Raw genomic sequence first — 12,197 nt, 5'->3', positions numbered from 1 at the left:
GTGGCTAACCGAGAGAAGATGGCCGCAGGTATGTTTATCCAACTCATGTAGCCGAATGGTGGAGCATGTTCGGGATCGAGACACCGACGTTAAGGAGGTTGGCCATGTGAATCCTTTCGCAAACATCATCGTCATCGGCATGCGAACGAAATCGGAGCACTTTTGCTCTAGTCCACACCAAACAGCGAAACCGTCTAGCTTACAAAAGGTTGGAACAACTCGTCTTTTGTACCTACAATATGAAGTTACAACTCCGAGACCGGAAAGACAGGTACGAAAATAATGAGAGGCGAGATCCGTTAGACATCATAGAAAGTTCCATGCAAGCCATGGGAGACGATGTGGACGATGATATTCTTCTTGACTGGATTCGACCTACGCACCTTGATGATTAATCGCAACGGCCCAAGCCACAAGTTACTGTACAAGCTCGATCAGAAGGTATCAATGTCGAACGAGTATTGAGTGAAGAGGTGGGTGTAACTTCATCTGACGATGACGTTGATGGTGGTGATGGTGGTGGTACTAGTGGTGGTGGTGGTGGTGTTGATATTGCTAGTGGCAGTGGTGATGGTGGTCATGGTGGTGACGGTGGTGGTGGTCTTCCTTATGATCCCTGGACTATGGAATCAGGATACCAAGCTACGCAAGATGAGGACCACGGAGCGCACGATCCAGCTGGAAGGTATGTTCATTAATATGTTTTATGTATTCGATTGATCTTCATGCAATTAAATATTTCTACCAGGTCTGACCAATTCTTTGATTTTGAGACTGAGCAATACAGTGGTGGTAGACAAATGGGAATGGGCTCCACCATGTCCATGACCTCTACTGATTATGATGTCGACTCCATAGCGACTAAATTTGGCTCAATGTCGTTTGACCAAATGTCGAATCAATCATACGGTGAAGGTTCGTATGCGTATCTTTACCCATGTCCTTATCCAGTGCATGTGCCTGTACCTGTTCCCGTCCCCACCCTCATGGACAACATAGATGATGGTTCGCCTCAAATTCTTGGATACACGGTCAAGACGCTTCATGGGGCCTTACCGGAGTATCTCGTCCTTTGCAGTGTTGTTGGAGATAACCAGTTTAACTACAACGCTCATTTCGTAAACTATCGAACCAACTATGAGGATCACATGACATGGGCCGACTACTGTGATCTCCAAACACGAACGAGGGGTTTCTATCAACCCCACCACCACTCAACCTACTATTGAGTCGGTTTTATTTGTTTGTTGGACATTTTGTTTATGTTTTTTTGTCATGTGTGAACTTATTACGTGTGTTGAAGACTTGAATTTGGAGTTTAAACATATTATATGCGTGTTAGAAATTACTTTTCTTACGTGTTTGAACTGTGAATTTTATTTCTTATATTCATAATTATGCAACATTTTTTCTATCGGCATTTCCGTGTTTTATCGAAATTTCCATCGGCAACGCAATTTTCGTCGGCATTTTTTTAAGCAAATTTCCGCATTTTTTCCGTCGCAATTCCCATCGGCCACCGCAATTTCCGTTTTTGGAGACCATCGGCACGAAATCGGCAATCGGCATTTCAATCCTTGATTTGAATTTAGAACTACGGTATTTGGTGGATTGTGTTGAACTTTATCATTTTGGTTTGTACTATTGAACTTAGTTTTTGTTGTGTTTGTAATTTGGTAATATATTAAAAATCATTGTTCACTATTTTTAATTTTATGAATTTTATCTTACGTACTTTGTATGTTTTTTGTATATTTCTTTTCTGGATTCCTCTCGATAAATACGGTATTTGACGGTATTCCTCAACAGTAACGGTAAGTTCAACGGTACCAGTTTTCTTTTTTTCTGCTTTCTCCGGTATTCCTTTATGATACTAGCAGTTGCCAGTAAATTATGAACCTCGGAACGGTAACGGTAACGATATTTAAATCCTTGGGAGAAACATATTAGGATATAGAGTCGGTCGTCTTTTATGTTCATTCTTATATATGTATTGGAGACATTAAATGACAAGCCGAAAAATTTATGTTTGCTAAAAACATAACGTAAAAAGATATGAAGTTGGATTAATGACTCAAATAGTGTTTTCTAATCATGCACCACACCAATAAGATTTGTATAAAAATCAAGTATATTGGCATTTCCCCCCTATTCTTGAAAGCAGTCATTCATGAGGCTAACATTAAAGTTGTTGCTTACAAAAGAAGACAGTTCTACTTTAACTCTTCATTATTTGTCATAAAGATTATTATTAGTGGATTTCCATCGTGAAGAGATTACATGTATCAAAGCGGATGGCTCGAATAACTCGTAAAGGATCCATACAACTAGCCTTTGGATGTAATGGAGTCATAATTCTTCCACATTTCAAATTTTCAATGCCTGGATAACAAGTCAAAGATTAATTTCATAAATAACATGACAAAAAGATATCATGAATCAAATCACTTCCGACAAAAAGAAAAATTAAATGCAAACGCAAGGTGTACTCAAACTTTAGCACTCGAATTTTTAACATGAACAATTTAAAAACATCGACCGCTGTTTGTGTAATCTTCAACTGACTTTGTGTTAATATTGTAGAACAAGCTGGAAAATGTACATTACAATAAGCAATTTATTCTAGAAAAGTGTGATCAAATTGAAAAATAGACAACATGCACAAATGCATGCCAAAGAATTATACTTGTTAATGGTTACATCTCTTCCATAACCATCATCATCTGGTGTGCCAAACATTTGCTAGTTGTTACATTATTGATAAAAAAAATTCAAACACTAAGACCTTGAGAACATATTACTATTCAAATAGTTGACATGTATGATACTAAACGAGTATGACAATCACAAAAATGCTAAATGGCTCGCATGATAGCAAATTTTTATTGGAATGCGACTATTTCCACTGTATTCTCCACACCTTAAATTCACATATCACATATGTGCATTCTTGGTTTTTCCAAATGTTTCAACTGCAAGGATTATCATACATAATATTCAAAGAGAAAGAACATAATTGTTAATAAAATGATACGAAGTTAAACTATAATTGCTCTTGGCATGCCTCCTTGCTCCTCCAACTCATATTGTTCCCTCTCCAAATTAAATTCCGATTGAAGAATCAACACATCGTTACGATACCCATGTCATTCTCATTGTACACAAAAGTGATATACAAACAGCTAACAGTCTCGACACAACTCTCATCGTTACGACGCCCATGTCGTACTAATAAAGAAAATGTACAAAATAAAGTTTAGTGGATTTTTGTTTATTTCTTTATTAGTGATGCTATTTAGGTCTATTTTTTATACATGACTGACTAAAAAAAATAATATGAGTCTTTCTTCTTCTCTGTGGAAAAAGACTTCTCACGATATCATTAATCGTATATGGTACGACTTCCGGTGACAATCTGACTATTGGTATTGGATCACTCTACAAGCGAGTCTCGCCTACGTAGAAAAAATATATTTAGGAGGAAAAATGTACTCTACTTGTTATCGAATAATGAACCCCATTATATTAAAAATGAGCCCTTATATAAGCAAATCACTAACTACAAACTCTAAAAAAAAATTACTTATATAAGCAAATCACTAACTACAAACTCTAAAAAGAATTACTATATTAACTAAGGTTGTATCCTCATAGTAGTATTTTATGTCAAAAATATTTTAATATGAGACCATTTTCAACCCATAACACCAAATCGGTGTAACTTTTACACGAAATTTGGTGCAGCTACAGTGTTTTCACTCGAACCCACAACACCAAATTCCACACAAAAAATATTCTTTTTCAATACTGTTCAATATTACTTCATATCAACTGCATATTAACCATTCTATTAATTTGTTATGTCAATAATAATCTTAAATAAATATTAGATTATTTTTCTATATAAACAATATCAAATTAATTTAGATTAATATTAAATATTATGTTAATACTGCAAAATTAATATTAAAAAATACCCTAAAAAACACACACATGGTAGTTTTGTTCGAGTAATTTGTGTTTTTATTTTATTATGCATGCTTTTGAATTTTGTTTTTTTCTATTATGTCGTGTGTCATGAGTTTAATTAGTGTGTATTTTATTTAAAATGTATTGTGCTTAATTGATGTCATGTATTTTATTAATCTTATCTTATTTATTCTCTTTTTTAATTGATGATATGTATTTTTTACATAAATTATTTAAATTATGGTCAAAATAATAAATTAATTTTTTTGAGAGGTGGATTTGCAATTAAAAGTTGCGTTACACCAAATTTGATGTAGATGAATAGTCTCACATCAAATTTGGCTTAGAACTATTTATTTACATCAAATTTGATGTAGAATTTTGTGTGGGTTGGAGCAAACCCAAACTAAATATGTCTCATCTCACATCAAATTTGGTATGGGTTAATACACATGTGTATAGGACTGCTGGAAGCCCTATTTTGAACTCCTATTAAGTCTAAAATAGTGGAAATTATATGAGCTACCTCATTTTCAGAACAGTTCTCATAATAACTTACTTCTCATTTTTATTCCGAAATAATTTTATTCCCAATGTGCATTTCATTTTTCCCTCCATTCTTTATGGCTTCTAAACTCTCTTCTTCGCCTCCAAAAGACAAGTGAGTCTTAGCCGAAGTTTTATTTTTCAGGGATGATAGAGGGAAGAAAAAATTCGCAAAAATCAAGCGGTGGTTTAGATTTATGTTGGTATTAAAATACACCAACTTTTTTCTGCATAGTCATTAGTAAACCTTGCTATCGGCACTGAAGATATCGGGAGGAAGGACTTTCGATTGCTTAAATTGCCTCACAGTCGGTAATGGTAGTTGAAGCATACGGAAGAAATATTTTCGCAGGTTTGTTATGTTTTATTTTTTTTATTAAATCTAGGCCGTTGGTTGTAAAATCCAAGGCCCATATTTAGTCTGCCATTAATGGCATCTGAAGCTTCTTTTTGTTCTCAGCTTTTGTTTGATTTCCGATGAGACTGTTATGGTATCAGAAATTACCACTTTCGATAGCACGGAAGTTTCGACTTTAACAGGAAAAAATTCCCGTTTCCGTAAGCGTCGAAAATTTAGATCGTCGGAAACGGTTCTTCCGGTACCGTCCGAGAACCAGAATGAGTCATTAGTCGTGGATAAGAATCGATTAAAAAAAATAAAAATAAAAAATAAATAAAAAAATAAAAAACCCACTTGCATACATTACATAAAAAGACGTTCCATATGATCCACTTTTCTTTTCTTTTCCATATATGTAGTAAACATTGGATCATCGGAGAACTAAAATAATTGTCATACAAATACATAAAAAAAATGGGAACGAGATTCCAACCAAGCTTATCTCCAATCTCATTCACCAATAATCAATAATGGGTATACGGATACATTGCAAAAGACCCCGCATATAGTATGGAGATTTTATTTATAAATATATTCTGTAATGCGTCCCATTACGGACAAAGAGAGATGATCTCTCAACCCATATGTTTCATGTCCCAATAATAAAGCAAGATTTAATTCGAGAAACCTCGAACGACCATTAAAAAAAAAAAAAAAATTGTATTTACAGGCTGAACCATCCACGTGTTGTCAACGCAGAAAGTATATTATCCACAATACAAAACAATATTATCCAATCACTAATGCAATGTGATTTATGGGATATTGTATCAGAGTCGGAGAATCTAGAGTGCCAACCCGAACATAGATAACGTACAACCCTTTTCCAAAGAAAAATTAGTTTTCTATTACATTTAAACAAATTAGGTAGAACCACCTTGCTTGCCACTAGCAATGTAGATTAGGGAAAGTTCATCATTTCTTGGAGAAAGTCCAGCTAAAAATAGAGTGCCAGTTCAGTTGGCCCCAGATGACATGCTATATGTTTTCCACAAATTTGCACATAAGATTTCATAGATACTCTCCATTATTTTGCCTCTAATTTAATCGTAGTTAGTAATGTAAAGCACGATCCAGGATGAACAAAGATACGACAGCAAGTGATTGGTAAATAAATAATTAATAAATAAATAAATAGAAGCACATCCAGTGAACCAAAGGCAAACAAATAAAGAAACCTGAACTATCCAAAGACAAACTCTACTGGAGACTTGGGTACACCACTTTCTGTCGTGAGGCCCACGAACAAACAAGCCCAAGCCCGGCCCGGCCCGACCCGGCCCATCCGGCGAACTTTTAACATTGACACGAGAAGAGGGGCTAATTACATGGGAGGATAATAGGGGGACACGCACCACATTAGAAGGAATATATATTATATATATGTGTGGTTGAATATATATATTATATGCATATAAAGAACAAAAGTTCAAGAAGCGTGAGCATAGAGGATTTTACACGACGACCAAGTAACGGACACAACAACACATCAGGCAAAATTTTGCTAATGTTTTGCTTCCACTTTCCAGCTATAAAAAGCAAAGAAACCAACCAGCCAAGCCAATTCCTCTGAGAAAACAAAACACCTCTGTTTCTCTCTCTCTTCCTTTCTTTCTTTTTCTTTCTTTCTTTCTCTAAGCGCTTTCGCCCGGGAGATGACCTGCGGGCCCGAGATTGGCGATGGATTTGGGCCTCCACCGGGTCCTACCACGGACAATCTCGCCCCCGGCCTCGAGGCGAAGCAAGTGCTGGCACTCGATCCCGCCCCCGGGGCTGTCTGAGTCACCGGGGTCGGCCTCGGAGACGGCAGTGAGGGACTGAAGAACACTGTCCTTCCCACACTCCCTCCTGTACTCCAGAGTCAGAGACGATAGCTCGTGGCTCTCCAGCATCGGAAGCGGAGCACTCTGCGATTCAAGAAACATAAAAGAATATTCTATGTTCAAATACTGAATCGTTTGATTAACAAAGCTAGTTATGCAATAAATTTCTTTTCTTACCTCCAAGATCCAGCCAATGTATTTCACATTGTTGACATGCTGGTTGATGTCCAAGTCACTCCATCGAGGCTGGCGAACGAAGAATTAATTAATAAACATATGAAAATAAATCAGGATATGGGATGACATATTCATAAATGTTCAGAGTGGTGTAACTTACAGTCAAGCCAGAACGAATGAAATCTGCAGTGTCATCGTCCAGCTTTTTCAGCTTTCTACCGTCCTCCTCGACTACAGGATCATAATCCAGAAAGAAGGGTTCTATTTCCCCTCTGACTTCCAGCGGGATTTTTGATAACCTCCTCGTTTCTTTATTCATCATCACCCAAACACTGAAAAATCATATCAGAACCAACAAACCGTCAATAGGCCAGCCAGCACCGAACACTAATGCTCATAAGTCATATAACTATGACCAAAGTTACCGTGACTAGAAAAATACCTGGAGGCTCTTGTTAGAATTTCACCAGTACCAGAATCACTGATGACCCAATCACGCCTCATACCATTTTTTCCAGATCCACTAACCCAAGTATCCACTTGAACAACGTCTCCCCTGTAAACAAAGAAGTTTGATACTGTCATCTACTTTAGCAATCACTACCAACGGAAAAAAAAAATACGTATAAGAGAATCTTTACTGATAGTATACGATAAAAAGGACATTGTATATGGTTTGTTTTGTTCATAATCCCAACTATGCATCATCACTGATGGTAGGAGTTTTAAATGCTAAGTCGGAGTCATAAGAATGAAAAGATAAACTTTGTATTGTGAACCGAACCACTTTAACATGGTTAAAGCAATCATACGAAACATGTACTTACCAAGTCGGATAGCGATCAATCACAACTTGCATTTTGGTGACCACCCATATTAAGTTCTTCTTCGACATCTCCGGCGTCGAACCGAACCCATCACCAAGAAGCCCAGCAGTCTTCACGTGATTAAGGGCCGTTTCCTAAATCCAAGGAAAAGAAAATACCACAGCAAAAACTTCAGACGGTTTTCTAATATTTTGAAAGAGATTTAGAGCGACCGGCGCATGATATGATATAACATACCTGTAAATGATTCATCATCGTCTCTATGGACGCCGTACGATCGGCACCTATTTCATAGGACCTGATCGAAAAGTTCTGTCTGAAAACGAGACCATCCTGAACAATTCTTCCGAGGCCAAAAGGATCCATGAGCATGTCTGGCCGTTTGGGCTTCCAGTCGAGCATCATCCACTGTTTCTCGGCAGCTAAGAACACCGTTGTGATAGCAGCGAGAAGCATGCTCCAATCAGGCAACTGGTTGATGAAAGTCCTAGGTGCATGTGATGGCATATCATCACCGTTCTTGACACCATCCATGGAGCTAGTCAAACCAACCGAAGTGCCGTTTATTTTAGACGGTGCCTGGGCCTTCGCCTTCACTTGCAATGAACCCGAACCAGATTTCGGCTTGGCTGCTCCAAAACTCAGATTTCCGTTCTTCGTGCTCTTCGAGCCCGAGGAGTCGGGACACGAAGCTGTCACCGGAAAAAACGATGCAGTAGCAGCAGTAGCAACCATGATTAGACTCTGCTTACCTGTAATGGTTGGAACAAAAACAGACAGAAATTTAAGCACGGTCACCAATTTTTTTGTTCGTTATTTAATCAATGTCAACTCAGAAGAACAAGTGGAACTTTATGAGAGGAAAAGAAGCAATCAAAGCCAACTAAAGCTATGCGTGTCATGCAACAGCCAATCCCCAACTATTTTGGCGAGAACTTTAATGCAGTTTGGTAGATTATGTACACCACAACTCCAAACTCCATTACCTTCACCAATAAAAACATGGAAATGACGACCATACCAAATTTTGTTATAAAAAAATAAAAAGCAAATGTCTAGATTTTTGACAACTTTCTCAGAGAACGCATCTTATAAACAACCTACTGTCAAGACCAAAAAGAAGCTTCCCATTCCATCAGAGCATCTTATGATCTCAACGCTGATTTTTCTCTCATAAATTTGTAAAGAAATCAGCGCAGATCTGTCAGCTAATGGAAATATCCGAACAGAAATCAGAATCTTTTTTCTTTCACATATAGAAAGAAAATAAAAACTAAAACATAATGCAAGAAAAAAAAAATGACAATACTATCGATTTGGTGCCTTTGAGTTGAACAAAATAACAATCAATAAGAAAGCAGAACGCGAAAATTCAGCCCCGCATTTCATTATTTTTATAATAGAAAAAAAAAATTGCACGTCGAAGACAGATCTCTAAACTCTGAGCCAAACGACCGAAAATCTGTCAACAAAACAAACACACAAGCCAGATATGCCATTTTTCTTCTAGCTCCAGCTTTCTCCGAATCCAAAACAGACGCTTCAGAAGAGAGGCACCAAAAGAAGAAGGAAAAAAAAACTAGTAATAAAACGCGTCCGTACCTCAATTAGCGAGTGAGAGAGGAGAATTACAAACAGGGAAAGAACTCTCTCCGCAAATCCGCAACAGTCCTGTTCCGTCTCTGAAACGAGCAATCCAATGCGCAGAGTAGCAGAGCAGAGACTGTATAATTTTGGATCTGCAAATTTCTAGGGTTTTTTTATTTCACGATCTCCGTTCTTCGATCTTCCTCTTCTTCTTCTTTCTTCGTTGTTCGTATCTTTTTCTATAAGTTCCGATTTGAACGGCGTTGTTTTAGCTTCGTTGAGCTTAGTCTCGAGAGGAGAGAGAAAGGCAAATAAATAGAGAGAGAGAGAGAGAGCAAAGTGTAAAATAGTTTTAGGGCCAGCGGTGTTGTGGGTGGTGAGCAATTGGCGTCCAGCAAGCTTATTATATACCTGTCCACCTGGCAATCCCGCCTCGCCTTTTTCAAATATTCCTTATCTTATTTTTAATTTTTTTTTTTTTACAATTTTTCTTTTTAATTTTTCTTACAATTCTAATTACTATTCTTCGTGTTTTAATACGAGATGGAGAAAAAACAACGGTAGATAATACTAATTTTTTATATTTTTTTTAGGAATATGATACCAAGATTTTTAGTAGCAAACTATGTTCTTAACACAGATTAATTACGGTGGCTGGACCATTTTCTAAAGTGCCTACTTTCTATGGCCCCAATTGGACCAATATCTCAGAAACGGTTGTTTTTAAAATAAATAAAAAAAACTATAGCTAAATAATATTTGTAAGACATTAAATTTATAATTTATTCAATATTTAGTTAATAATTAAAAAGATATATGAATTTTTTTAGAAAAATAATTAAAATAAGATTTAACTTTTTTTTTATCTCTCAGACGCTTTATATTTTCCTTAATTCATGGTTGTATCTAATTATACTTGTGGATGTTCGTCTTTTTGTTTGTTTATAATGATTAATAAAAAAAATTAACAACTATGTGTTAATTAGGCTAAGAACATAATGACCAACGAAGAAAAATTGCCACTCACATATAAAGCCCAATATAAGGTACATGTTGAGCGAATTGGTGGTGAAGATCGAAAAGATACAACTCGGTCATGTTAGTGTGGCAAAACTCTTCAAATATTTTAGACGTGGGGCTGGAAAGGACATTAGGGCATATTGTGAATCATTGATCCGAGGGTCCATTTTTGTAGTTGCTTATACTCAATTTGGAATAAAAAACTAAGAGACTGTTTGGTTTGTGATTCTAAATTTTAGAAAACACTTTTAGAAAACATATTTTATTATAGTACTTAGAAAACAAATTTAAAATCACGTTTCTTTTTCTTTGAAATTTATTTAAAAAACATAAAACAATGAAAAGATGTTTTTTATTTTATCTCTATTATATTTTAAATTAAACTCTAGACTAATTGAATGTAAAACATAACCAAACAACATTTTAAAATATTTTGAAACGTAATTCTAAACCTATTTTTTAAATTTAAAATTAGAATAAAAAAAATTTAAAAACAAAAAACAAATTTAAAATACTAAACCAAACCGGCCCAAGTAGTTTCAAACAATAAGAATGTTGGTCCAAACTTTGAATTATTGGAGGAGTACCTCTTTGATGCTCTTGTTATTGGTGCGAAACACGAAAAATGCCCCAAAAGATATGGTCTCCGATCAGCGGCACCAATTAAATGATCCTTCGGATACTAGTAATAGTCGAGACCAATTCCCATCTTACCCTCGATGCTCACACGGAGTTAGCCGAGATTTCTTCCTCGAGTCATGTAATAGTCAAATAGATTAAAGACTTTCCCGTAAGAAACAAGAAACAACTTCGGATGATTAGTTGCAGTTAATAAATAGCCGTTCGTCATCTCGATGAAAAAAAACTTTGCAAGTATTTAAGATCCATATGAAGTAAGAAAGTTGTTTAAATCATCAAATCATACTAATTATTCGTCATGAATGTTCATAAAAAAAATGGTCTTATCAACATTCGGTAACCAGAGTTCTATAAGAATTGAACTCTAATTTTGTCCGAGAAACTAAATACAAATTATCTATATCGGTACTCAATACAGTTATCTTTATTGGTGATGGCTTGAAGTTCTCTAATGTAAGAGGAAGCTTGTAGTTTTGGCTAGAGCTTCTTGCTAAAAAATTGATAATGAGCAGCTCTCTTCCATCAAAACAGTCTTTATCTCCATATTCGACAAGACAAACAAATGAAAGACCGTGGCGCTGACCACCACACCTTTAAAAATAGAAAAAATATTTGCGTAGGGGATTACTTAAAATCAATATAATGTTACTTGAAAGTCTTTTAAAAAATTTATTATTTTAGTGTGAAATAGTATGATTTTATATTCACGGTTAGCTCATCAAATTAGATTAATGTTTAACGAAAGTCTTATTGTTTTATTTATATTTTTAGTCTAAAATTGTGTGATTTTTTAAATATATTCCTTGGGAAATTTTTTTTTTATACACTCGTGAGTTCAAATTGCTTTTAATAGATGAATGTGGTGTGATTAAGGTAAAAGAATAATAATGAAATTTTAATCAGCTATATATATATATATATATATATATATATATACAGTGGCGGAGCCAGGATTTCAATTAAGGGGGGGCAAATTTGAGAAATATTTTTGAGGAGGGGCATTATTGAAAAAAAACTTACAAATTTGGGTCAAAAACATAATTATTAGTAAAATTTAGGGGTAAAATTATAAAAAAATGTAAAAATTTGGGTCTAAAAAATAATTTCCAAAAATTGAGGGGGGGCATTGGCCCACCCTGCCCCCACCTGACTCCGCCTTTGATATATATATATATATATATATATATATATATATATATATATATATAT

At 35.5% G+C, this 12,197-nt stretch overlaps 1 protein-coding gene across 1 annotated transcript; it reads right to left on the bottom strand.

The window, feature by feature from the left end:
* Positions 1-6,016: 6,016 nt before the first annotated feature.
* FATB (fatty acyl-ACP thioesterases B) lies at positions 6,017-9,728 on the bottom strand. Its single transcript, XM_089611364.1, has 7 exons — positions 9,345-9,728; positions 7,980-8,494; positions 7,743-7,876; positions 7,358-7,471; positions 7,076-7,247; positions 6,916-6,984; positions 6,017-6,822 (listed from the first exon to the last, which is right to left on the bottom strand). The coding sequence occupies exons 2-7, from the start codon at positions 8,475-8,477 to the stop codon at positions 6,550-6,552; spliced, it is 1,260 nt and encodes a 419-aa protein (XP_089467490.1). The 5' UTR covers positions 8,478-8,494; positions 9,345-9,728; the 3' UTR covers positions 6,017-6,549.
* Between the last annotated feature and the right edge of the window lie 2,469 nt (positions 9,729-12,197).

The sequence above is a fragment of the Urtica dioica genome, chromosome 4, assembly GCF_054948205.1.
Source record: "Urtica dioica subsp. dioica isolate 48M chromosome 4, U.dioica_male_clone48M_v1_H2, whole genome shotgun sequence".
In the NCBI taxonomy this organism is placed as follows: Eukaryota; Viridiplantae; Streptophyta; class Magnoliopsida; order Rosales; family Urticaceae; genus Urtica; species Urtica dioica.
This window is presented reverse-complemented; position numbering and strand designations above follow the sequence as displayed.